General features: G+C 47.5%; 1 protein-coding gene across 1 annotated transcript; it reads right to left on the minus strand.

Moving 5' to 3' along the window:
• Window positions 1–1,383: 1,383 nt before the first annotated feature.
• Window positions 1,384–26,435, minus strand: AKAP1 (A-kinase anchoring protein 1). The gene is made up of 11 exons (XM_075033046.1): window positions 26,299–26,435; window positions 13,584–15,276; window positions 11,399–11,532; window positions 9,836–9,962; window positions 9,144–9,274; window positions 7,118–7,295; window positions 6,278–6,428; window positions 5,574–5,641; window positions 4,019–4,092; window positions 3,165–3,230; window positions 1,384–3,023 (listed from the first exon to the last, which is right to left on the minus strand). Exons 2-11 carry the CDS (start codon window positions 15,250–15,252, stop codon window positions 2,964–2,966), a joined length of 2,658 nt encoding a protein of 885 aa, XP_074889147.1. The 5' UTR covers window positions 15,253–15,276; window positions 26,299–26,435; the 3' UTR covers window positions 1,384–2,963.
• Window positions 26,436–27,080: the final 645 nt, after the last annotated feature.

The raw sequence follows: 27,080 nt of genomic DNA on the forward strand, positions 1-27,080 counted from the left end.
CAGGGCTCTTCGTTTTCTCTTGACCTTTCATCTCCAGCCTGTCCACCACGCCAGGCACTGGCAGGAGAGAGCTACAAGGTCACACCGCCCTAAGGCTGAAACGCAAACCCTCCTCAGGAGGTTGGCTCCTGCCCAAGAGAACTGGTTTAATTGGGGGAGACCTCACCTAGCAGGGAAGGTACTCAGTAAGGCACTGTTGGAGCTGCTGAACCCAAGTTACAGAGCTGAAGGACAGACAACCTCCTTCACAGATACATGGCAGCTTTTTTCCTCCCCTCGGCCAGAAACTCTGTCCGAGGAAAGACGACTGGCAGGCAATTTGAAACAGCAAATCCAGACAGGCTGCCTGCAACCGTGGCAGAGAGCTCAGCATGCCACACACACACACCACTCAGGTGCTCAGGCTATCAGTAACGTTAACCACCCACAGTGCAAGAAGCCAGCTACCAAATTTCTACCTGGGAGATCACGCCTGAGGGTGAAAGGCATCCCTCAGCAGATACTGGAGCCTAGCAAGGACTGAGAAACCCTGTGAAGTGAAACCTTCTTCCTGGGGTGAGAAGCAGTAAGGATGGACATTCTCGAACTGCGCTAACGTCCAGACCCACTACTCCCCCACCAAAACCCCCGATGTTTTATTCTTCACATATCACTTGCCTAAGCAGCACCAAGTTGTAGCCAGAGCATCTATGGGTTGTACGTATACTCTGCAGTGAACCCAATGGATTTGTTTTAATCCTTGAGATCTGGAAGACCAGTATGTGGAACTCTGAACAACTGTGTGCGCATGTGTACACATCTACAGACCACCAAAGCAGTACTTTTGAGTTTAACACACTTTGTTCTGTGCAGCCCAAGCATAGTCGGTCCAGCCCAGGCCTTTGCTTCTTTTCCACACAGTGGAATACATTCTACTGCAAGAGTAGACTTTCCCAGTTGCAAGGTGCTCCAACACCAGGGTGAGGACAAACTGTTCACTAGGACACCAAATTGCACTGCTTGGCTTGGACAAGAAACCGGTCAACATTTTAAAGAGGGGATTTTATAGCCCGCACAACAGACTCCCAAGTTTCACTTTTCAACACACAAGTGTGGCAAAAGGGACAACCCGAGTCTAGAGTAAATGAATTCCACAAATATATAACAGTTTCAACAGCCTTGAGTACCGGTGCTCAGACTAAGGCTTTCTAATAAGTGATTCATCATAAAAATAAACCCAGTTTTCAGCTGGAAGTAAAAGGAAACCCAGGAGATTTGAAGCTTGACCTTTCTACATCTGTTGAAAAGCCACCAGGATCTTATCTGACCTGCTTAGCCCATGGAGCTCCCTTCCCAACCCTACATCGCAAGAGGTCAGGAAATGAAGGCTCTCAGTCATCACAGTTTGATTAAGATGGCTTAAAATTCGAGCTTTAATTGAAATGGAAAGAAACATTCCAAAAGGATATATGTTTTATAGACTCAACTGAGTTACCAAATTTAGGTTTCATTGGATGTTATTGCAAACATGAACATTAAATCATAAGCACCAAATAGTAGAGAACTCAAAAAAAAAAAGATATAACCATACCATATCAGAAGGGATTGGACCAAATGCTTTTGTAGACAACTATCCAAATGTGATGCACCAACACATTAGCTCATAGGATGTAAGGACATCCCTGAACCCACCAGAAAAAACTTCAGAGGACTGACTACATCAACATTTTCCTGGCAAGTATCTTCTCTGCCAGCAATAAATCCCAGCTCAATACATATCTAAAATGATATACATTAGAGGGCATGTGTTTAAGAGTATTAAGTTGGCTTAAATTACTTGAGCAAAATTTTAAATATGTAATAGAAATCTAAAAAGGAACAAAAAAAAATTGAGAACACCACTGCAATATTAATGCCAAGTTGTTACTTTTTTTTTTTTTAAACAGATCTGTACAGCAACATAGCAAAGAATGCAGTGATCACAATTCAAACCAGACAGCAATCTAAGGGAATACTAATCCTGTATACAGCAGAGCTGAAACACTCCCAACATTCAGATGCTCCAAGTATGTTGGCTACCCTAATGCACTCCAAACCAGTTCTACCTACATAGGACATTTTGGTGTGAAAAAGTTTCTGTAAAGTTCCCTTTGTTTCCAGTGTTTTTCTTGTACAAAATATTACAATGTTTTTTTTTATATATATTTACAGACTTGCACAGCTAGAAAAATATAAACTACAATTGGGCTTGGCAATCAGTTCTTTTCTTTAAATACATGACATTTCAGAGCAAAAATTGTAGTGGTAACATATCCTGCACTTCAAGCATCTGCACAGAAAAGCTTTCTTCCTTAAGCGTATCAAGCCTAAAAACCATGACTGCAGTGAGACATGTGCCACAGTAAGTGCAACGAATGCAATTCATCTACCTCCTGGCATAAGGAAGACACAAGATGAATGTTATTTGTGCAGGTTAGTGGCACAATATAGAAAAATCCATAACTAAACATTAAATTCCTTAATAACATTCATTAGTTTCATAGGCAGAGCCTGTTAAAAAAGGACAACCGTTGTAGCTTTTAAGAAAAGCAGACGCTAAGTTCATGGGGCATTATACATCTTGAACAAAAATGCAACCACAGTTAACATTTCAGGGCATTTGCTAGCTTCAAGCAAGCCCCCAGGTATTAAGGTTTTTTCCATTCAACTTTTAAGTAGAGGCCGGGGAGGATTTTTTGCTTTAAAGCTACAGTATCTGTCATTATGGCTTTTAACACCCCAGCTTTCACCCAGATGAGGTACATGTTTCTAGTGAAATGGTAACAGTTGAGCAGAATGAGTTTCAATGGACCACAAAAATCCACACATAGGTGTAAACAGGTTGTCTTATGAAAGGTTGCCAAACCAAATTGTAACAGTGCAAAACAAGATTTCTTCTTTTATTTTTCTCTGTAGAAAGTGTCGTCGAGGCATCTAGGACATCGCTAGTAGTTAAGCCACTGAGCAAACCCTCTTTCCACCAGACTTCTGTTTACCGACACCACCTAAAAGGAGGTAAAAAAAAAAGTAGAAAGGTGAACAAACTACTAGCAAGAAGCATCAGCAAGTTCCTAACCAGCAATAAAAAGTCTGCATAATCATATACATTATCAGTGTTGAAAAAATAGGTATGTTAACATACCCACCTCATCTCCCGTCAAGTTCCACAGCTGTATCAGTGGCAGACCTGTTGCGCTGTCATAATTTGTGACCTGGAAACACAGAAGAACATTAGCGTGCAGCAATTCTGGTCTGAGCCGTGGAGGGTGCAAGGCTAGCATCATTCACTGCATATCAGATCCTCAGACTCAGCGTAGGCTCGTGGAAATGTAGCTCCTGCCACCAGGCAGCTGGGACACCCTGCCGGCAAGTGCGCTCTGGTCGCTCAAATCCGTGCCCTTGCTAGAATTAGTGATGCATTTGAGCACTGCACTAAAACCCAAGGAAGCTGCGAGATTGAGCGTCACAAGCGCTTTCGGCTTCCCACTCATCCCAACTGCCTTACGTGGACAGCTACAGCCACTGTCAGAGGCACTTCGGAAGAGGCAAGTGCCTCTTCGCTGAGACCAGGCACTGCATGCAGAAGCCTTTGGGATGTCCTTCCTTCTCCCTCCGGCCAGCCAGAGGCCAAGTCCTGGATGTCAGTCTTGCAAAGACTGTTGAGACTGGCAAAGCAGCGCAGACCCAGGTGAATATTTGATCCGCTGGACAACAGGCCACTTTGTGCGCTGTAAATCCATCCAGGTGCCCTTCCTCTCTGCCCGCATCAGTAACAAGAGGGAATACTCATCCCTTCCCAGCCAGGCAGTCCTGAGTGGTCCTGGTGCCACACAAGGAAGTTTTCGGCGCCCGAGATTGCTCGACAAGAATCCTGCCCAGCAGCCAGGCTTACAGGCTGTGGCTTTGTTTTCGATTTTAACACGCACGGTATGCGAGGGGGCAGAGAGGACAACAGCAGCAGTCAAATTGGCAACCAGACTTCCAGGCAGCTCTCACGTACCTGTGCCACTAGGACCGCGCCTTTGGTCATCTCACTAACAGCGGCGTCGGCTTCAGGTGAAAAGTGATCCTCGTCTTGGGAAAGAAAAGAGCAGGAGAAAACAAATGAGATATTCACAGGCTTTAAAGGCCAGAAGGGACTATTAAGCTAATCTTGCCTGACCTCCTACATAAGTTAGGCCAGAGAATCCCCACCTACTGTTGCTGTACGCATTTGCTGAAACCAGTCTATTAAGCTGGAGATCACACAAGTATTGTGCCTGCTGTGTTGCTGAAGGGAAAGGATGAAGTGCTTTCTAAAGCCACTAGCTCAGCTAATGTGAACATAAGTGGCTGATGAATTAGGAGGCTTTAAAGACAGAAAAGTATACTTCTGCAGTACGTTTGAGCTGCCATTAGTATTTTGATCCTTAATAAACTAAGCTCAGGGGCCTCAGGACATTCCTGACCCTGCACAGAGTGCAATACTGTGAACGGGAACTCCGAAGCATTTGTATCACAGGCCGGCTGGCACCTGAACAGTGCCAAATGCACTCTTGGCAGCTCAGGTCTCTCAGCCTGCACAGCTTACGTGGGCACTGTTGCTAACTCCACACCTGTAATGCAGCAGGAAACTCTTGTGTCCCAGGCAATACAGTTACAATCTACACTGCAGACCAGACATTTCAGAAGTATTTTCATTTTGGAGGAAAGTTGCTTATTTCCTACCAAATCACTGCAAAATGAAGTTTCTCCTTTGTGCTCCCCACCCTGAGACCGCCTCCAGCAGCAAGTGAACTCCTTACAAATCCCAAAGGAGGTCGATTACCTCAGGGAACATGGAAAACACTGACTTCTGCGAGAAGCAGCTTAAACCTCGCCATCCATCTACAGTCTTGGCAGAGCCTCCTGTACCTCCTGGAGTCCTGCCAGCCACAAATCCCAGTGGTGAAACCTGGCCTGACCCCTAACACCTACAGACACCCCTTCCGCACCCAGAAGGGCAGCTTTTTAGACATCAATAGAGCACACATCTCTAACACCACTAGAAAAAAGAAAAAAAAAAAAAAAAAAAAAAGAGGGGGGGGGGGGCAAACCAAAGCATTTCTAGGTAGTGACTGACATTCTTCCAGTGCTTGGAGGGTAGTCTTTTGAACACAGAACTATACACATCAGTCATTTTAGTAGGAAAATGTCAGATATTCATCTAGCAGATTAAAAACTATGTTTGCATTTACAGCTACTCTCTGACAGAAGAAGGCAGAGTAGTTACAGCTACTTCACCTGTACCCTGCCAGTCCTGCCAACTTGCTGTTTAGGAGAGTAATTCATTCTCTCCTCCATCCAGGAAAAAGCCTGAACATTTATCATCTTTCCCCTGGAGCCTGACAGGTTATGCCATGCTAGCACATTTAGAAGAATAAAATACAATTTTTCCAATCTTGCTCTAGTCACATCAGAGGCTGTGCTTGCAATAGGAGGGAAAAGGTTTAGACAGAATCATCGCTTGTACACAGTTGGTATCCATTTAAACCTGCAGGAGGAGCACCAACGGTATGTCTTGAGAGCTCCATTACCTGGAAGTGGCACCACGTTGTCTAGTAAAACTTCTGCTCCTTGGAAAGGTAGTGATAAAAAATCAGACCTTAAAGAAAAGAGAATCAATCAGAGTAAGAACATGGCTTTAAGTTACTCCTGTATTCTTTTAGAGCAATTGATTAATCAATGTCACCTTACAGGAATTCATTTTAAAATTGATGACAGTAAAAAAAAAAATAATCAGATTGTTCTCCCAGCAATCTAAGCAACAGCAATAAATAGTCTGATTAGCACGCCAAGTTGGATTGGGCTCCAAGCAAAAACCACCTCCATAATGGAAGCTGTACTGCTTTTCTCCCACCTCTGGGGCACAATCAAGTATTTAATGGGCTTGTCTAAGAAAACCCCCATCCAATACAGCTCTCCCAGCCAATGGGGCTGGGGCACAGAGAATCTGAATCTTATTTCTAGCTCATCAATTAACTACAATTTAGGGCCTCCTGAAGGCATCCTTTCACTCAGCTTCCACGCTGAAGTGGCAGAAGTTGCCATTTCCTCTCCCCTCCCCTTCAAAAAAGCCTTGCAAGAGCTTGCTGTGCTCCCAAGGAATCCACAGCTGCTGCTGAGCCAAACCTTTCCACCGTTTCCCGCTTCAGCTGTGGAAAAACCTATAAGCAATTCAAACGGTATATGAAGATTCAAGCCAGATATTGCCTCAGGCCACAGAAGAGGAGCTAAAGACCTGATTTGTCTGAGCGTGTCAATCTTCACTTTGTCGTATCCTCCATAGTCCACGTATCTGAGCTCCACTTCACCGGTCTCTTCGAAGTAGCTAATAACTTGAGCCCGTAACCATGCCCCATCCAGGCCTGGAGCCGCGCAGATAATACCAACTGCAAAACACAGGAGTACAGAGAAGAAAGGCTCAGCATAAGTGGACTTCCAGAAATTAGCACTTCAGGCATCAGTAGTTATCTACTGAGAATCAACAGCATTTCTTACGCTGCCTCCATCTTCTTTCACCACCACCCACACCCCCACCAGACAAGGCCTGCAGCTGGGACGCAGGAGAAGTGGGTTTTACTCTCAGGTCTCTGTCTGCCACTTCCATGCTGTTCTACCCAGGTCTACAGTTCCCTTCCAGCCTTCGGTCACTAACAGTGAGGTCTGTCCCCAAAAAGGAAAGTTAGCGCTAGTAACCCCCTTCCATGTGATGCACCCTCCACTTTACACCACGTGCAGACTGTGACACTATGAAGATTTGGGAGTAGTTCCACACTTTGTCAGCAAAAATACACCAGATGCCAAGTTGATTAGAAATAACCTGAGATGGACTTTATCTCATTCTGAATTTCAACATGCAAATAAGTGGCTGGGGAGGTACTCCAGGGATGAGTGGGGTAAGGAAGAGTAGAGCAGCATCTGTAGTCTGCCAGCGGCTTAACAAAATATGAAATGACAAGTGAACTATCACATTCTCATCCACTGGGAAACTTCCCAAGCCTAACTCAGTGGCATCAGGCTTTCGTGTGACCCTAGAAGTTTCTCAGCTGAACAATTTGTGAGCAATCACATTACATGCCTTCTACTGGAGTTGGCAGGGTTGGAATTTCCGGTTGAGAATAGCAGGCGTACATCTGCTGGTCGAGGCTACGCAGAACATGGAAAGTGGGGTGCGTATGCTGCTGTAGAAACATGTGCCCTGCATCGACTTGGTTTGCCACGACCACCTCTACAGAGACTCCGTCTGGGAGGAAGAGCTGTCATGTGGAGAAAAGAAATTCTCATTAGCGTTCACTGCAACACAAGCTTCATTCACAGCAACTCCATGTTCCACTGGCAACTCCTGAGGCTTACAGCCATGGGTGGAAAAGCTCTGGCACTCCGGTATTTCACTTCCAAAAGCTACTCACTGTTACTCCCTGCTGCTCTAACAGAAATCAGACTTGAGGCGGGGCCTGCCTTGCATACAAAAAGACTATCGGCACGAAGCAGTCGGAAGACTTATTTACCCAAGGGATCCGGGGAACTACAGGCCTGTCGGTCTGACCTCGGTGCCAGGGAAGGTTACAGAGCAGATCATCTTGAGTGCCATCACACAGCAGGTACAGGACAACCAGGTGATCAGGCCCAGTCAGCGTGGGTTTATGAAACGCAGGTCTTGCTTGACTAACCTGATCTCCTTCTGTAGCAAGGTGACCCACTTAGTAGATGAGAGAAAGGCTGTGGATGTTGTCTACCTAGACTTTAGTAAAGCCTTTGACACCATTTCCCACAGCATTCTCCTGCAGAAACTGGCTGCTCATGGCTTGCATGGGTGTACTCTTACTAGGTAAAAAACTGGCTGGATGGCCGGGCCCAAAGAGTGGTGGTGAATGGAGTTAAATCCAGTTGGCAGCCAGTCACAAGTGGTGGTCCCCAGAGCTCAGTTTTGGGGCCAGTTCTCTTTAATATCTTTATCAATGATCTGGACAAGGGGATCGAGTGCACCCTCAGTAAGTTTGTGGATGACACCAAGTTGGGCAGGAGTGTTGATCTGCTGGAGGGTAGGAAGGGTCTCCAGAGGGATCTGGACAGGCTGGATGGATGACCTGAGGCCAGTTGTATGCGATTCAACAAGGCCAAGTGCCGGGTCCTGCACTTGGATCACAACAACCCCATGCGGCGCTACAGGCTTGGGGAAGAGTGGCTGGAAAACTGCCTGGTGGAAAAGGACCTGGGGGTGTTGGTCAACAGCCGGCTGAATATGAGCCAGCAGTGTGCCCAGGTGGCCAAGGCGGCCAACGGCATCCTGGCTTGTGTCAGAAATAGTGTGGCCAGCAGGAGCAGGGCAGGGATCGCCCACCCAGGGATCAGCACTGGTGAGGCTGCACCTCGAATACTGTGCTCAGTTTTGGGCCCCTCACTAGAAGACAGACGCTGAGGTGCTGGAGCGTGTCCAGAGAAGGGCAACGAAGCTGGTGAAGGGTCTGGAGCACAAGTCCTATGAGGAGCAGCTGAGGGAACTGGGGTTGTTCAGTCTGGAGAAAAGGAGGCTGAGGGGAGACCTTATCACTCTCTACAGCTACCTCAAAGGAGGTTGTACCGAGGTGGGTCTTGGTCTCTTTTCCCAAGTAAGAAGTGACAGGATGAGAGGAAACAGCCCCAAGTTGTGCCATGGGAGGTTTAGATTGGATATTAGGAAAAATTTCTCCACTGAAAGGGTTGTCAAGCATTGGAACAGACTGCCCAGGAAAGTGGTTGAGTCACCATCCCTGGGGGTATTTAAAAGACGTGTAGACATGCTGCTTAGGGACATGGTTTAGTGGTGGACTTGGCAGTGTTAGGTTAATGGTTGGACTTGACGATCTTAAAGGTCTTTTCCAACCTAAATGATTCTATGATTCTACATTTCTCAGCTCAGGCAGAATGGAAACAGCAGTGGAAGAGCAGGTAGGCAAATCTGATCTGTAACAGTTACATAAGCTGGACAGCAGAGAGCCACACAAAATCCAACTGGTTTTGAGGGCATCTGTGAACCAGCCACGTTGACATAGCATGCTACGACAGCAGCGACCAACAACAGCCTTCCACCCTGACATCAGCATAGCCAGCAAGCTGGGACTTACCCAGGCAGTCATAAGGAGGGAATGAAGCGTCAGTGGTGTTGGTGGAGGTAGACCGTAGATGTTGGTGAGACACAGCTCTTTGAACTTCTTGCCAATCAGGCTCAGTACTTTTTCTACTTGATGTGAAGAGCCTGGAAGACAAAAATCTCACAGAAAGTCTGTAGTACAGATATGCTGAGGACACCCCCACCCCGTGAAGTGATACAGCTACCAGAAGCCTTCTGCGCTACATCAACGATTTAAGTTTTAATAGATTGGCCATGTAACCTGATATCAGACCAACACGAGCAACTCAGGCCCCAGTTTCAACAGCGTTAGCCTCCAGTATGAACCCAATTCACTGGCAGATATTTTTCAGCCACAATTAATCTAACATCCTTCACAGTCAAGACCGCACTTGCTGATACACATCCCATAGCTCGTCCCTCAAGCCTGAAGGGATCCTTCAAAACGTGTTGGTTAAACTACAGCAGCTGAAGATGTTAAAATGCATTCTCACCTCTAGAATAAGAGGGTTCAAATGCCAAGGCACAGGCAACTTGGCATACACCTCTACTGTAACAGCACCGATTAGAAAAGTTTTGTAAAGCACTAGGCTCACAAAGCCACTAAATCTGTTTAAATTCCTTGCCCATCTAATTAAGGCCCCCAAGCTACATATTAGACCATGAATAAAGAGACATTCCGCTTACCTTCGATGTGACAGACTTGGGAGTCACGGAAATAAGGTAGTGTTGAGACATAAATTTTGGCACCAGACGATTGCCTCAAGAAGCTCATAAATTTTCCTTGTTTGCCGATCAAGCGGCCAACTAATTCCTTTATGAAAGTAACAAGAAAGCAACAGTCAGGAAGAGAAACATAGATCAAACAACACTGTTCTCTGTGGCTTATTTCACCCACATTCCCAGTTCCTGTAGCACAGGGCCAGGCAGAATAAATATAAGGGAATGCTGGACCAGCGCAGAGTTCAGCGGGTCTATGACAAGTCAAGGTAGATACAGATCAGTAAGCACAGCTTGTTTTGATAGATCCGTCTTCATATCTTGTAGAATGACACAAAGACACAACGGTTTTTACCAGGCCTGGTAAAAGCTACTGTCTTCCTACAGTCAAGTGAAGTCACGTCCTCTCCCAATCTCCTACCATTTCTTATTTTAAAAAAGCATGCTACATGCATTTTTCATTCAAATATGAAATACTAAGTTTTAGCAATTTTTAAACAAGCTAATTAGATTAGATAGGGAGTAGACAAATTCATGGGAGAGTAAACCAGGCTATCATGCCCATTAGACTGCAGAGTCCCAGGACAGCTGTGCGGGATGATGAAGAGATGTCTTTGCATGCCCTATTACTTCTACTCTTCCACTGGCACCTGCCACCACCTACTGTCAGAGACCAGGTACCAGAGCAGAAGTGTTGGGCCCAAGTCAGTATGGATAATCCTATACAATGTAGAGTTGGCTACTTCAAGAAAAGTGACAGCCTGTCTTCATGAAACACTGAAACATATTTTTCTGCTGTAGAACTGCTTCTTTAGCCTGTGTTTTACTGATCCATTAAAATGCACGTTACATGTCTTCCCTGGGCTCACAGCATCCAAGCACTCGAGGCAGCATGCTTATCCTGCCGGGAGCTGCTGTCTCACATTACTGGCTGTCAGTATTCGGGTCTGCTGAGCAGCAGAACTGTGAGAGCAATGCTGTGCAGGACAGCCACAGATGATTTTGCATACACAAAGCAGGGAAGAAGGTATGAACATAGTCCTAAAAACACAGTCTCTCTCTCAACCCAAAAGAAAGCTCACTATAAAGACAGAGACACAGCAGCTCTACAGAATAGCTCAGACGAGCATTCAGCTTGTGAGGAAGGGTTTGGACAGGCAGTTGAAACATAACCCTCCTACATAGCAGAAAAAAACCCAAACCAACCACCTGCCCTTAATAACTGTGTACCCTCAAAGCCTTCTGAACGCTTTCAGAGCATCGGACTAACAGATTGGGGTGGAAGATAATGGGGAATAATGAGTCCAGCAACCAACATTACCCTGGGCATAGCCCTGACATGCCTCTTGTTTACAGGTGTGTACTGGCTCTTTGTTCCTGTTGAGTCCTAACGGGAGCTAAATGCTTAAATCCTCGTTGATTTGTTGTTGATCTCTCTGGGATGGCACTGACCCAGTACCAGGCTGGAAGAACCAGAAGATGGCTATGTAGGGCAAGGCAGGATGCGTGAGCAGGCCAACGGCTGGTTACCTTTGGAACCTCTATCTCCCAGATAACGACGCCGGACTTGCTGGATTCTCCTCGTAGCTTAGAGTTCTGTCGACTCACTGTCTTCCTCATGGCACAGCCACTGTCCACAAAATTCACGCTATTTACATCCGAACCTACAAGACATACAGACATGTCAGTATTCAGACAACCCACACAATCCAGCTACCAGACACAAGGCCGTGAAAATACATAATTTCATAGAGAGGTGACATTGAGCTCTTCCTATGCATTCAGTTGGGATGATCCTGTATCAGGTTCTCTGGTATTTCAGAAAGGGTAAAGTCCCATCACACACAGCCTGCTGCAAGTTTCCTTTTATTGCTGGAGAAAAACCTGCACACCTCTGGGAATGCAACAGAAGGAGGCCCAAGTTCAGCAGGAGTCCTTCAAACATGGTGACACCTTATGCAGCAGCAGAGACAAGACACTTTAAGTCAAAAGTTACCAGCTGAACGAGAGCTATGCTAACACCAACACTGAGCTGCTGCTGCAGCAAGGTATTTTGCATTTTCCCCATGGTTTAAACAGGGCTTTTCACAGGGAGTTCAGCATGCAGGGAGGGATGTGCAACCTATTTGTCTGCTCTTTGCATTGACATTACATTCCTGCCCCAAGGAGGGTTGCACGGTGACCTGAGCACCAGCTGTGTCCACTACTAGCTGTGGTAGAGGATTGTCTCTTGCCCAGATTTGTCATATGCTTGAAGAAACAAGGTGCCAGAGCTGAGCTACGTTTTGTTCCGAAACTATCAGCCGATACCAGGAACATTCGTACTTGGGAAGGGGACAAACTCAAACAGCTTCCTCCTGGTCAGATCCCAGATACAGTCAGTGTAAAAAGATCAAGAACAAGAACAAGGCTGATCCTTCCTCCAGATTAACAAGCAGAAACATGAAGATCCTCACTTGCTTGCAAGAATTCAGATCACCCAGTACAAGACCGAAGAGAAAAATAAGCCCAACAGCTGCCTCACATTTGCCACATCTTAATAAGTAACACAGCACAGATGCCTCGAAAGTCAAAGGCAAGCAGTGCAGCTGTTTGCAATAGACTTGCTAGACAAGGATGAGGATTTAAGTCTCACAGCCTGGGTGCGAAGGTCAGCTGTAGGACCTCTTATCCAACACAGCCACATTATCAACTTTACCTGCTATACACCGTCTCCCTACCTGTCTCCCTGCAGAGCTTTCAGCCCTTGTCATCACCAGGCTCCACAACACACCGTTGTACCTTCTCATCACACCAGCATTCACAAGGCAAAACCGTTTTCCTCCTGTGGTTACTCTCACTAGTGAAAATGTTTTGTGGGTTTAATCCTTAATTGTTGGCAAACTCAATCCCCATGTCTCACAACAAGCAGCGTTCCAACTACTTTGTAGCAATTACAAAAGACATCCTGTCATTAAGGGCTGTTGGCACCACAGGGTCCTATAAAGGATTTTAACATCCATCCCCAAGGTCACACGGGTTAACATTTGCTCAGACAGCTTTGTATTCTGCCAGGCACACATCATCCAGGATCTAGAAGGCAAAAGCAACACAGAGACAGATGGGGGAACTCCACGAACATTGCTCCCTGTTGGGATTTCTTGGCATGCACCTACCCTTCCAAGCAAAAAGGCTTCAGGGTAATTGGTCTGCAACCAACTGATTTTATCACAACTCATCAGAGCACTTCCCTGGTTCATCCAGCAGCACCTCAGAAACCTGCCTTACAGCCTCCTTTCAGCAGCAGCCCACAAACACAGATAAGAACCCAGTGCTTACTAGAGGCTGCCCGAACTGAAGCAGAAACCATTTGCATTAGCAGGTCTCAAACCAGCAAGGTGTTCAACAGCCTGGCCTACATCCAGACACAGCCCATTTCACTGGGCTACTCAAGCACATGCTTCGCTTTAGACAATAAGCTTTGTGCTGAATGCAGACCGGTCTGTTCAACCTTTCGTCGTATACCCTGAAGATCACCCAGCTAACACGGGATCCTACAGGGACGGGAATTCTGAGAGCAAATGCATACCCACCTGCACACGAGGCCTAAATATTCATCTACTGGCAAAGGTAAAGATGAAGAGGACTTATCTGAACATGTTCTGAAGCAGAAGGGTTACAGCACATAAAATGTTTGTTCACCACATTTTCGTGGGAGCATTTTCAAATCCCTTACCTCCTGAGCGATCTCCATCCACCTCTGCTGCCCTGCTACACTCATGATTCAAGTCTGGACCATCCTTTTTCAGTATCCCATTACTGTATGGCACTTCGCCGCCTTCAGGTAGCTTCAGAGTAGGAGGTTTTTCACTTGGTACTGAGCTCTGCTCAGCAGACGTGTCTCGCGTTGCAGATACGCTCAGTGAGTCCGAATGCTGGCCTGACGCGCCAGACAGCATTGTGTTCTGCAATGGGTCCTCCGCACTTGTCCCACCTTCAGATGTGTATGTGCTGTACCCAGAGTCCTCCATAACCAAAGATGACTTTTCCAGTGACCCTCTGTGGTTTTCCACAGGAGTCCGATCAAGTCCGTGGGAGTCACCGCACGCACAGTTCTTCATCTGACAGTCTTTTGTGCCGCCCCGAACAGGGCCGGATAAACGGCCGTGTGTTAAACGGCTGGGATCTGTCACACTCCGATCCCGTTCCTCTGTCTGTGGGGATGGCGGTACCCCAGCATCACTCGTCGCAGCGATGTTCTCATCAGCTACTGTAGCTTCCTCCGCAACCATCCGATCGGAGGAAACAACGCTTGCCGCCTCCAGAGGTCTCTCAGCTCGGCTGGCAGCAGCCTGGCAGAGCCACGTGGACACATCACTTGCAGAACCAGACAGCACTTCCTCAGTTGCTGCCAAAATGACCTTGGAAATGATCTGTATTGCTACTTGCTCAATTTTCTCAACATCTTCCTTGTCCAAACTCACTCCACCAATCTTCTCTCTTTCCAATTCATCTCCATTTGGCTCCGCGTCCTCCTCCTGACACACAGGTACAGTACTGGCAATTGCCTCGGGCATCTCTTCTTCCCTGGACTGCTCCAAACAGGCGGACTCCAAACTATCTGGTAACACGCTCACTGCAGAATCCTTGTGACCTGATACAACTTCAGCTTCGTTATTGAGAAAGGCTTGCGGGGTATCGGCTTCCCTCTCCAATCCCAAGCAAAGGGCTGTCACGGAGCCAGCATCCGATAGCACCATTTCTGACATCTGGCTTTCCTTAGGGGGCTTAATTGAAGAATCATCTGACTGCTCTGCATTGCTGATCTCCTCCACGATTCCCAAAGACTCTCGTGTCAGTGTCACTGATGCTGATGGCCACTGATCTTGGTTTGCACTAGAGCTTGAATCCTGTACAAGGCTCAGCGCAGCACTGCCGTGACACTCTGTGCTCTTTGAGATCAGAGGGAGAGAAACACAAGCAGGGACACCGCTTTCATCTTGAGATCCTGTCGTTTCTAGTTTTTCACTGTCGTCCTCAAGGGTGCTGGGCTGCGTTGTCATTACTGACAGGTCTGGAAGGTCCTGTGAGAGATCTAGCCTCTCGTGAGTTTGAGACAGCAGAGAGGGCGTCGTCAACCCTGCTGAGAGCAGGGAGGTCGAGGTTTCGTTCTCTCGGCATTCCTCTTCTGACGAGAGAGGCAGTCTTCGAGGAACACATGCTTCTGTTTTGGGTGATGAATCATTCTCTGGCGCTTCTTCCTGCTGCTCTTCTTCAGTGGCTATTGCTTGTTTATCGTGATAGCTTGCATGCTTTTTTCTACGGGAATAGATCCACCAGCAGCCAACAAGTGCCAGCACTCCAGGTATGGCATATGGGATAATATTGCGGAAACGTGAAGCCATTTTACAGATCCTTAGCAATTATATCTAGAAGAAGAAACAAAAGCCATGTTACAATAGTCACAGGAAAGGTAACAGCAAGGCTAAAGTTTCATAAATGCCTTGAGGTATTTCTATTAGCATGAACAGACTCGTTTTCTAGCCACTCCTTAAATTCACATCTCTGCTCCACCAACAGACCACAGAACAAGATCCTGACCTAAGACTAGGAATATCTGGACATTTCTCACCATTACACTCACCAATTTCACCTTATCCCGCCTTTACACGTAAAACAGTTTCACCTTCTTTCTCCTGCCTCACCTTCGCAGGTCAGTACTACACACAAGGACAGCATCCGGCCCTGCAAGTCTCTCCAGCATCAGGCTGGGTTCACAACACAGCGGTTCCACCAGCACTCCGAGACACAGACTTGACACGCTGCAGGTCTCCCCACTTCTCCGCTTGAAAGGCAGCACCACATTCCTGAGAGTTTCATAGGTTGACAACACGCACTTCTCTAAAACATAACAGCTCAGTGAAGGTGAAGTGCTTTGCAAATGTTCTCATCCACAGCAACTGCGAGAGGCTGGTGAGCAGGCACACGACAGAAGTCTGCAGTTAAGTAGACGCTAAACAGCAACACGCAGCTACTCCATTTACTTTTATACACACAGTGTAGGAATTCCTAAACAAAGAACAGCTACAGCCTGATCAAGCAAGTGTCTCCCAATAACCAGAAGCGCCTCTACAAGATTTTGCAGTAGTGAAGATGGGAAATCTGCTATAGCGCCCTTACAACCGCGGTATTTATCTAGCAAAAGCAGCCCAGATAGGGACACTATTACCTAGGAACCCAGCTCCAAAGTTTGTTCTACATTACTATGTTGACAGCTGCTGCTTCTCTGACTTTCTAGAGTCAAAAGCTGTCTCTCTGACTTAGAAAGTGTGTGCACCCTTCCCCACCTGCACACCGCCGAGACTCATGTCCCAGTCATGCTCCTCCATTTACAAGCCTCACCTGGGTTATCCGAGGCAGGGCTGACATGCCTTTCCTTTTCCTTAAGGAAAGTCTACAGCTGGAACACAAAGCTAAACAGTTACCCACATCCCCAAAACAGCCCTGCTGCAAAGCACTTACAGTTTATATTTTCACTGAGCAGGAATTAAAGCAAAACATCATATGTCTGGTGATGCTTACACATGACAGATTTTTCTCCAAACAGGCCTCAAGACTTTTGCCAATGAGCAACAAAAATAAAGATTGTTTTCAGGAGATAGCAAAGTCCTAGAAATGGGAACCACGCACTGGAAAAGAGTATTATCTAGCTCCTCTTTAGAAGCATAATATTTCCGAGACAAGACAAGACAATCAAGGCATTCTGTCAACTATGCTTAGTCTGTCTCAACCGGAAAAAAACTTGTTATCAGAGCAAGCCTCCTGACCACAGCTTCCAAATACAACTCTCCTTTAGGGCCTTGATTTTCACGACGAGCTGATTACATTCTAGCCGAGGGACAAAAACATGCCTCCCTCAGGCTCAAACCGAGCATCCAAGCCTCAGAAAAATTAATAATCTCTCCAGATTTCTCACCTCCTCCAGCCACACCCTCCCATGCCACAAGAGCAAATACACAACTTTATCCAAGCTAGCTCAGACGCCAGCCTTGCTTCTGTACTGTTTACCACAGAGTCCTAACGACTGGGGCAAGTAAATACATGACTGGCAAAAACAGGGACTAGAAAATTTCTTGCTTAATCCCAAATCAAAGGTCAGCTGCAGACATGACTTAAGAAATCCAGTAATATCTCCAGTATATCACAAAAGAGGTATTTATGTTGTTCTACAAAGAAAACTTGAGTGTGTGTTAATTGGACATTCATAGCTGCTTTCTTCTAAACCCAAGTTACTTCCAGCTGGCTTTACACAGTCAGGTAGCAGGGCTCACTGCTGAGGATGAACTTTCAGTTAACGGCAACATCTGAGATTTGGAATTTTAAAAACAACAAAACCAAACCCAACAAACCTATGCAATAATTTGGATGTTTGGTTTTTGGAACTTGGTAAATGGAAAGGGTGAAGTCTGTACATTCCCAAGACAAAAGGTTCACATTTATGCTCTCCAGCACAATGGCACATTGTGAGCCACTGCGAGTGCTCGTCTGCTGTCTGCTTAAGTTGTTATAATTAATGCAGAACCACCCTACAAGCTGTCTCGCAGGCGTACCACAAACTCAAATTAAAGTAGCTCACATAAGTCCATTCCGAGCAAGCTTTCCTGATTAAACAGACAGCCCTATTATTATCCGATTCCCTATTAAGTTGCACCAACTGTACAAACAATAGTCCCACACAATTCCGCAGCGCAGGAAGGCAGTAGCAGGATGCCCCACAGAGGGCCAGGCCTGTCCCAAAGCCTGGCAGACAAAACAGTTCTAAGAGTCATTTTCAACATCAATATAATTTAAGATAAAGATCTTCACTCTTCTGTGATATTTAGATCAGTGGGGACTGGTGGATTAGCTGACTGCTCCTTGTGAAGCTCATTCAATTTCATGTTTTTAATTTGACTAATTTTAGCAAGAGCTGCATTATACTATCAGTGATCATGTTAAATGGGAATTCCACATCCTTCCATCAGCTAGAAAGGGATGAAAGGCAGTGGGTCTGTACAAGATGCCAGCAGACACCCTAAAGCACTGGGTCGGCTAGGGGACAGCTAACACCAACAAACATCTCCTTACGTAAACGTGATGGGAAGACTTCATTGGCCTGATTTCGATACGCTGGTCACAATGTCACTTTTTACGTGATGCCTAGAAGATGGCTGATTTTTAACCTGCTCAACCAAACGGCTGTAAGATGCAGCACATACTTCTCTTCCATTTCCTCCACAGGGGAGCTCCTAAAGCCCACATCCCTTTTCCAACACGTTTAAGAGCGACAAAACCCGCTCTCCGCTGCCAATTTGACAGCCAGTTCAGGACTGCAGGGGCAATGGGATCATTTAAACACATGGGGGGAAGAAAGCCTGCGATTCTCCTGCCAGCAGCAGAACAGAACGTGGCAACTTGTCAAATCACATGGCTTTAAACACTGCCAAACTGGAGGGAGCCTGGCCCGACAGTCCTCGCGCTCTCCAGGCAGGAGGAGCCAGCTGGAGAAACGCAGCAGCTCTGGAGGCTTTGGACCGGAGACGATCGGCTCGTAAGAGCCAGAACCAGTGCGAAGGGCTGGATGCCCCAGTGCCGTTTCCCAACACGCAGGGCCCCATGCAGTCCCGCACCAAAAATAGCGCGGAGCTCGCACACTGTATGCGCTCACCCCGCACCACCAGCCACTTCCACTTCTTGCTGGCATGTCAGGAATCAGGTCTAAATGTCACACCTTCTGTCAAGGCAGGGCCAGAGAGCTGCAGCTAGGACATGAGACTTTTCCAACTTGCTAAATAATCCCCACGGTAGGTCAGGATGGGATTAAGACAGCAAGGGGAGAGTAGGGGTCAGTCAGCTCTCCAAATCTCTATCCTGACTTGATTTATGGAAAACTCCTGGTAAAGACCAGGGAGATGAGAACAAGAATGAACGCACACCCTTGCCTACCTTAAAAAAAAAAAAAAGCGCCAAGGACAGTCAACTTATTCTACTTGTTCACATTAGGGTCCCAGAGCAGTTTTAAGCCACCTTGTTTCCCTAGCCAGGACAAACAACCCTTCAGTATACACATCCTTATTAGGTTAGAAATGTTTGCAGCATGAGGTTCAGAGAAAAGCCAGATAATTCACTCTCAAGGTTCGAGAGGAGAGTTCAGCAAGCACTTGCTCCGGATTTTCAGGGCTTTCTACACACAAGGAGGTCTGTTCTGGGGGCAAGCTGCTTCAAGTCTCTACAAGAAGAGAGACAAGTCCCAAGCGACTGAGCCCCGGTGCTCTGCAGGGACATACCCTACACTGCTGCCAGTCCCTGCCGCCTCCGCTCCCCTTCCGCCCCAGCGCTGGAGAGGTTACACTTCCAAACCCCAAAAGCAGTGGAAATCCAGGCTGGAATTAAAGGCTGTCCTGAAGGACCACAGAGCAAACGAGCAGGCAGCTAAATTGGAAATGTAGCTTCAACAGCAAGGCCGGGATGCCTCCCTACAAACCCTATAGTTAGTGATACAGCACTCAGGAAATAAATACTATCTGGGTGAAAGAGAACTGGACAAGGTTGGCACAGTTAAAACTAAATGGGACCACGTGGGCTCTTAAAATTTTCCATGCTAAAAATAACCAGTAGCACATGCTCTGCCTTATAGGAGACATAAGGAGTTGACAAAAACCTAAAGAACTGGAGGCCCTACCATTAAGATTAAAATAAGAGAAATTACTGCAGAGAAACAGACATAGACTTACTTGATCTACATTTGGCATAAGGCTTTTCTTTTTCCATTGAAAGTCCAACTGGCATAGGGTACTGCAGTATCTAAACCACAGCTTCTTTGCTTTTTCGTACAAAGATAAAGGAGGCAGACAGTCAGCCACAGAGGGACCACCTGCTGCTTCCTCTCTGGAGAGAGAGCCTCTCCAGAGTGAGGTTCAAAGCGGGGAGCAAAGACAACTCCTACCCACTCAGGTTTGCATCAGAGGCTGACCTCAAGGGACACATCTGTGAAGTCACAGTGGCCTGCCACATCACCGGGCTGCAAGCCCTTGCATCACGCACTCCTGATCACCAGGGTGTCAGTCGGCCACAAGACTTTGCAGCCTTTCCCGCACTCTTTTCCCAGGCCAGCCTGGTGTACCACCATCAAAACCACCATCACGCAGAGGTGAGAGCTGGCAAAACATGACTCAGTGGCTACAAACCTCCAAAGACAGGTAGGAGCCAGGCAAGCAAGATCTCAAACCGGATGGCGCTTATTTTAAAAAGAAGTGAACAGGTAAGTTTCTCTATACTTAAGTAATTAAAGTGCTCTGCAGCAATTTCTGCTTCCAACAGCAGCCAGCAGCACTGAAAGACAACAACAGCTAGAGATACCCCTTAAGCAATACCACCTTTTCCCAGCCCAGTTAACATGGGCTACAGAGCTCCAGAAACAGGCTCCTCTGAATTCAGAAAACTACTAATGAAGTCTCTCCACAACCTTAAAATATTTGAGAACCAACAGTCCTATTTGCAGAGGGATTAATCACAACATCAGTAAAAGGCTGAAAAAGCTGGTTGCTGTAGAGCAAAACAAGAGCTCTGGAACAAGAAACACCACCAACACCGGGCTGTCTTTTATCTCCAAGATAAAAACTCCTTTCAGTGTAATCAGCTTCACTGGTGTTCCCACAACAGCTCAGTCCCCTCCTTTGCAGCTGAAGCTGCTACACTGATGGCCCAGGCTTTGTTCGTATTTCATTTTACAGTCACGGCCAAACAGTGGCCCAGCACAGCTCCAGCAGTACCACTTCTGGGCCAAAGCAGGACTCAAAAGAGTTTCTATTTACACTGGAAAGCATGGGTTTACAATACAAGTATCAACCTAGCCAAACTGTAGGGTTTTTTTTACAGGTGTTTTGGAAATCACCAAGAAGCTCATATATATACAAACACCGACCACCAGCAACCCTCAGCACCTGCACTGCCTAAAGGATTAACGCATGGCCCTGGGCTGATCACTCCTGCTATGCCATAAGTCACAGGTTACACTTTGTAACTAACATTAACCCTATCAGATTATCAAGCTCCTTACTGTACTTTATATCTTATTACCTTCCTGCTCCCATCGTTTCATTATTTATAGTTTCCTCAACCAAGCTAGAGGATTCACAGGGAGAGACACTATTACTGAGGAAGGCAAGATCAATTCTTCGCCGCTTTGCCAGAAAGGTATTTCAGGTACAGGAGCAAATTTCAGAAACTGCTTCTGTACCACTTTACCAATACCACCTTTACCTTTCTTGGCTATTCCTCAATATATGGTGGAGGGTTGGTTTGTTGTTTTGTTTTTTGGGGTGTTTTTCTTTCCAGTTTTGGAGTCTGCTCCAGAAACAGAGCCAGACCAAATGTTCTGCTTCTTCAAGCAAGCCAGGAGAGTTTAGCGCATAAGCCAGAGGCCACACAACCTTTCTATTATCACCCAGCTCCAAACTGCAGAGAAAGTCCTCTGATTCAGACTAACCCACTCTGTGCACAGGTATCCCTGACTGGGGAATGAACACTGCTTTTACAGCCAAGAGGCTAAGACATCAGTTGTTGCGATTCTTTCTTTCCTCCTTGACACACTTACCAGTCCAGATTCAACTATTTTAAAAGCATTTTTCATAGAAGACTAAAGAGAATCAGTCCTCCACAGTACAGGCAAAGCAGCTTTTATTACCTTTATAATCTACCAACACATTACAAAAGTTTTCCCCAAATCCAGATTTTATTGCCTTTCATTCTTTCTGCATTTTCACCCAGGTTGGAGAATAGAACAAGTTACTTTCCAGAATTTCAGAAAAAATACATCCAATACTTAGTATTTTGTGTTTGCTTCTACACCAATGAAGCTAATGCAGCCCTTGCTATGGGCAATGCTAACGAGTGTAGTGTCCACTACCGGTGCAGCTTAAAAATTAAAATTTAAAAGCAGCCAGCTAAGTCAAATGTCTGGCACCTACATCAATTGCCACAAAACAGGCATGTACAGCACTCAGGAGCAGAGACTAAACTAACCAAAGGCTTCCATTATACTCTGCACATAAAAAACAAACAACAAAAAAAACCCCCAGACCTGAATTTTCAAGGAGACAGAACAGTGAGGTTTACATCACGACACACTGATACTGCTGCAAGAGACAGTGAGAAAAGAGGCAGCACTGAGACCAAACAGGTATCTGGAGAACAGCATCAAGAGCTGCTCACTGGGAGGTTTACTGTGCGCAGCAACAAGACCTTGATAAGCAGCTTCTCAAAACAAAAGCTGGACTAGACTTAAACAGAAAAGCAAAAAGCAGTCTTGTTTAGTTGGAAGCCTTGAACCCAGGGCTTGGCTTGCTGAGAATAAGTTGCAGAAGCACACAGAGAGGAAGAATATCAAATATTTGTGAAAAAGGCACTCCACGTTCATCTGCACCAGGAAGGAACAGCAAAGATTTCACTGAGAGTCATTTAGACTGAAGGAGCAGAAAGATAACTTGTATGCATTAACAAGCTTGCTACAAGAAGTTACACAACATATTTGAGACCTAATCAGAGAGAGACAGGCTTCGCTTTGATCTGTGTTACAGCAGCACTGGCAAGCCCTGCCCAGGTTACACTAAGGGGCTGTTCTACACAGAAAGGCTTCCCCCAAAGACTGCAGGCTGCCTCCTCTCCTCAGCTTTGGCAGTCCTTTTCTTAAAAAGCCAAGCCAAGACACAGATCAAGTGACCTTCCTACAGTCACATCAGGTTGGAGGGAACACAAGGAATATAAAATAGGTACTCTTAGCTCAAGAGACAGGAGCCCATCCCCTTTACCAGGCAGCAAACAGAACACTACACTCCATTCAACTTGAACTACTTTAGGGAAGTGATGTGCAAGTTTCTTTCCTGCACCCCTGAACACCAAAAAATTCTTCCTAACCCTGCATTTCAACAAGAAGTGGAATACAAGTCCAAGCTCATAACAAAAGGGGCTCCTCTTTAAGGAAGGAAAAACTGCAAGGTCACAGCCTTAAGATTTATGGGGGTACACACTCCAGTCCTTGTCCCAGAGACTTCAAGTTTCCAATTCACAGATTTATCCCTATGCAAAGCTAATACTCCCAATACAAGAGACACATGCAGACCATGAGCTTTTGCCAGGAACTGCTGCTATTTATACACAGGGAGTCAAAATCAGCTATAGCACATGGTAAGTTTCTCATCCTCATTGCCAGGTGGCAGCAGAGGTCAAAGGCAATCAGGACCTCTTCAGGTCTACAAGCAGTGATTTGTTTGCTGAAGAAAGATTTTAAATGATCTTTTATGAAACATTCAACTCTGCTAATAGCAATGTATAGGGCCCATAAATTCAGAGACAGCTTCCAGCCAGGGTACAAAATGCAGGAACAGCAAAGTTAAACAGAATCCCTGTCGTGGACAATAAAAAAACCCACGGTAAACCAGCTGAAGACAGATCATTTGCAAAAGCAGCAAGTGACATGCAAACATATCACCTTCAGCAATCCTCATGAGAAGCAAACTCAACAGCCTTAATTTCCAGGAAATATTAAGCACCTGCTGAATAAAATAGCTTCTTCCAAGTACCTGAAAGTAGCTGCCTGAAGTTAATCATCACTTCATAAAGTTTAACCAGCCATTTGCATTAAGAGTTCCACAGAAGCACTGTAGTTAGAAATCAGGATTTAAAAAGGCTTGTCATTAGATCTGAAACATTAAACAATTAAAAGTAATTAATGTTTTAATTAATGTTTTTTATTACTTCTAGATGTTGCTAAGGGCACATAGGATACCAGCCCTGATCTTATTACAGTCTCCCTAGACACTAGAAATACCTTAAATAATTTTTCCACATCAGTTAAGTGCACAAGAAAGATGAGAGCCATAGAGAAGTGGGGTATGTTGCTTTTAAAGCATTATGCTCTTCAGATAACTCTCCTACTGGAAAAGCCTACTTGCTCCCAAATACCCCTGAAGTCAGCCTGCAATGTTTTCAAAATGAACACAAGAGTCTCACCATAGCAAATCAACTGCTTCCAGCTCTGAATAGCTTTGGCTGCAATCCTCAAACAAACAAACTCCTGTCACAGTTAACTCCCAAGAGAACCTGCAGGAACTGGGAACCTTATGTACCATGGTGGATCTGAACTGCAGGTAACTTCAGCTCACACCCTGGGTGGTGAGGGGAATTCCTGTTGCCTAATTTCAGGCATTATGGAATGTCTAGGTTAAAGTCAAGGCTTTCTAGGCAGTTGATGATTTTCAGTATTAGTATCTCAAAGTATCTCCAGAGATCTTTAAGGAGGAATCTGGTTCCTGGGACAGGTATCTAAACTCAGTGTGACTAAGGAGAGCACACCTAAGAAGCAGCAACCAGAACACACAATAGCTGGGCTCCTGCAGCACCGTCCATTCGGACCCTCCAAACTGAACAACATGATTTGTCTCACATCCAAGAGCAAACAGCCTGTAGCCCTGTTGTGCAAGATACGTTACAATCATGGTGAGATTCACCTGCCTAAACCCCCCAGCACCGTGTCCCATGAGAGCTTTTAAAAGTCCCTCAAGAGCTCAATGAAACATTGAAACAGAAGCTGAAGGACTGTCAGGTGAGTGGTACCAGGACAGCAGGCGATGCAATAAGAAGGTGGATTCTAGAAAGCTTTGAGCACAGCTCAAGTTCTACAGGCTTCTTGCTCCTTTTAACTTATAAAAAAGTTGCCATTTCCTTCAGTGCACTCAGCAGCACATGCAAGCAAACCAGTTCATCAAGAACTAAACTGTGCCATCGAGATACATGTAGTGAAGCCGTACTACTCTTTTTCAGAATCACAGGTACATGGACATTACTAGATGACAGGTACTGTAGCTCTGGCAGATGCCTGCACAGTATTTCACCCTTTACACAGGAAGCTCATTAAAGAATGAAGAGGTTAAGTGACTTGAACTGGGTCACACAGTGACCCCCCGGCAGAGGAGCAAGCTCAGCTCAGTTGCTCTGACAGCTCTGGTCCACGTGCTACCAAGAAAAAGCCGTACCTCCCTCATGAGTCGTGCTGCTCTCCAGCATGTCATGCGCTCTTCCTCGGCTATACTGTGCACACACGCAGGGCTGTAACTCAGTAGATCATTCACAGGCACAAAGCAAACAGGAGAAAAGTAAAGTTACCATCTCCTGCTACTACTTTCCCCAGCAACAAGTCATTTCCTTTCACCTGAGACAAAGTCCACAGAGGCTCTGATAACACTCAGCAGGTGCTAGCACAACCACCGACCCGGCCAAGGCAGCACACGACCCTGGAAACACAGAAAGTCAGAATTACTCCCATTCTGCAGCCCCTTCCTTTCCCATAGCAGACGGGCCGTGGTCAAATGCGGCTTTTGTTGCCGTTTCTTACTATTACAGATAACTTTCATGAAAGGGATGCCCTTATGGAGATGCCTGTTCACTTTGTGTTGCCTGCTGCACGGTATAACTTACTAGACTGCGATAAAGAACTTAGGAAAGAGATCACATTGCCCAGTTCTGGATCACAAGTAACTTAGATCTTACTTGCTTCAAGGGTGGGAAGAAGAAGAAACAAGAAAAAAAAAGTCAAGCAACAAGGATTCTTCCAGGAGAGCACAGCTACTAAAACATTACTTCCTCGGTAGTGATGTAATTTAATTCCTTTGCTCCCGACTATATTCCACGCTGGCTTACGAACAAACAGAAGTCACCGCAACAGATGAAAAGCCTGCTAATAGCAGTTTTTATCGGCCATTACCATAACACAAGCGAGCCTTGCCATACCAGGCGTACAAGAGACAACGCGAGGCCTCCTCAGTCTCTCCTCCCGAGCCTGCAACGCTCCTGTCATCTCTCGCTCTTCGTGTCCAAGCAGCCGCAGCCCGGTTCGCAGCGGGAACGAATCACGCTCAGCACCGACTCACACGGTCCCTGCGTTTCTCTCACGGACGCACCGACAGACCTCGCTCCTGCCGGCTGGGAAAGAACCGGCGGAACGCAGGAACGCGGGCTGACGGGCTCGGAACCGCCGCTTCCCCCGGCTGCGAGAGCCTTCCCCCCCCCCCCTCGCCGCCAGCCACCGGGGCCAGGCGGCCGCGTCCTCCGCTCCCCGGGCCGGCAGCCGCCCCGCCGGGAGCCGGGGGTGACCTCCGGGCCGGGGCCGAGCGCGGCGGCGCTGACCTTGGGCGCAACCGGGCTGTGCGGGACCGCTCGCCGCCGCGGCCTAACGAGAGCAGCCGGCGGGGAGAACCGGGGCGGCCAGCACCACCACCACCACCCGGCTCCCCGCTCAGGACCCGACCGGGAGCGGCGGGCCCCACGCTGAAGGGAGCCGGCCGGCTGACAGACCGGGGCAGCGGGCCCCGCCGTTCCCCCGGAGGGCCGGACGACGGCCCCGCGGCGGTACTTACGGAGGGCCCGGAGCAGGGTCCCGGTGCCGGGTCCCGGTGCCGGTGCCGGTCCCGCCCGCCGCCCCGCCAAGCCCACGTGCAGCCCGGCCGGGCCGCCGGGCTGGGACATGCAGCGGCTCCCGCCGCCACGCCCCGCCCCGCCGCGCCACGCCCCTCTCGCGAGAGCGCCGCCTGCCGCGAGACCCGCCCTCCCCAGAGCGCCGCGCCTGCGCACCAGGGCGCCTCTCTGCCCGCCGCCATTACCTGAGGGAGGGCAGGGCGGCGCGGCGCGGCGGGCGGCGGCCTTCGCTTGCTTGCCTTCTCGTCGTCCTGGCTGGGCGGAGGGCGTTCGATCCGCCGCCTCGCTCCCTCCCGGCGCTCGGCATTCCCGGGGATTCGGCGCAGGGCGAGCCCCGCTCCGCGTCGCTGAGAGCGGAGAGGGAGAGGTGCCGCCGAGGCCCAGTCGGCCCCGGCTGGGCCGGCTCCTGTGGTGTCCCTCCTCCCCGGGCGGGAAGCAGCCCGGCGCCTGGCCGGGCCTCTGCCCCAGCAGCCCGGCAGCTGCTTAATAGAGGGTTTTCCGCTCGCCGGCGTGGCGCAGCCCCGCCGGGTTTCCCTCCAGGCCGGCGGCGTGGCGAGCGCTCCCCGCCCTCCCGCAGGCGCCCGGCCCGGCCTGTCCCGGCGCTTTGCCCCGCGGCTGCTGCGAGGTGGCGAGCTGCCTCCTCTCTTAGTGGCGGGAGCTGCTGTTAGCTTCGGATTCGGCCAGTCCCTCGGGTACCTGATTCACCTCTTCAAAGGGCTAGGAA

Source organism: Buteo buteo, chromosome 7, assembly GCF_964188355.1.
Source record: "Buteo buteo chromosome 7, bButBut1.hap1.1, whole genome shotgun sequence".
In the NCBI taxonomy this organism is placed as follows: Eukaryota; Metazoa; Chordata; class Aves; order Accipitriformes; family Accipitridae; genus Buteo; species Buteo buteo.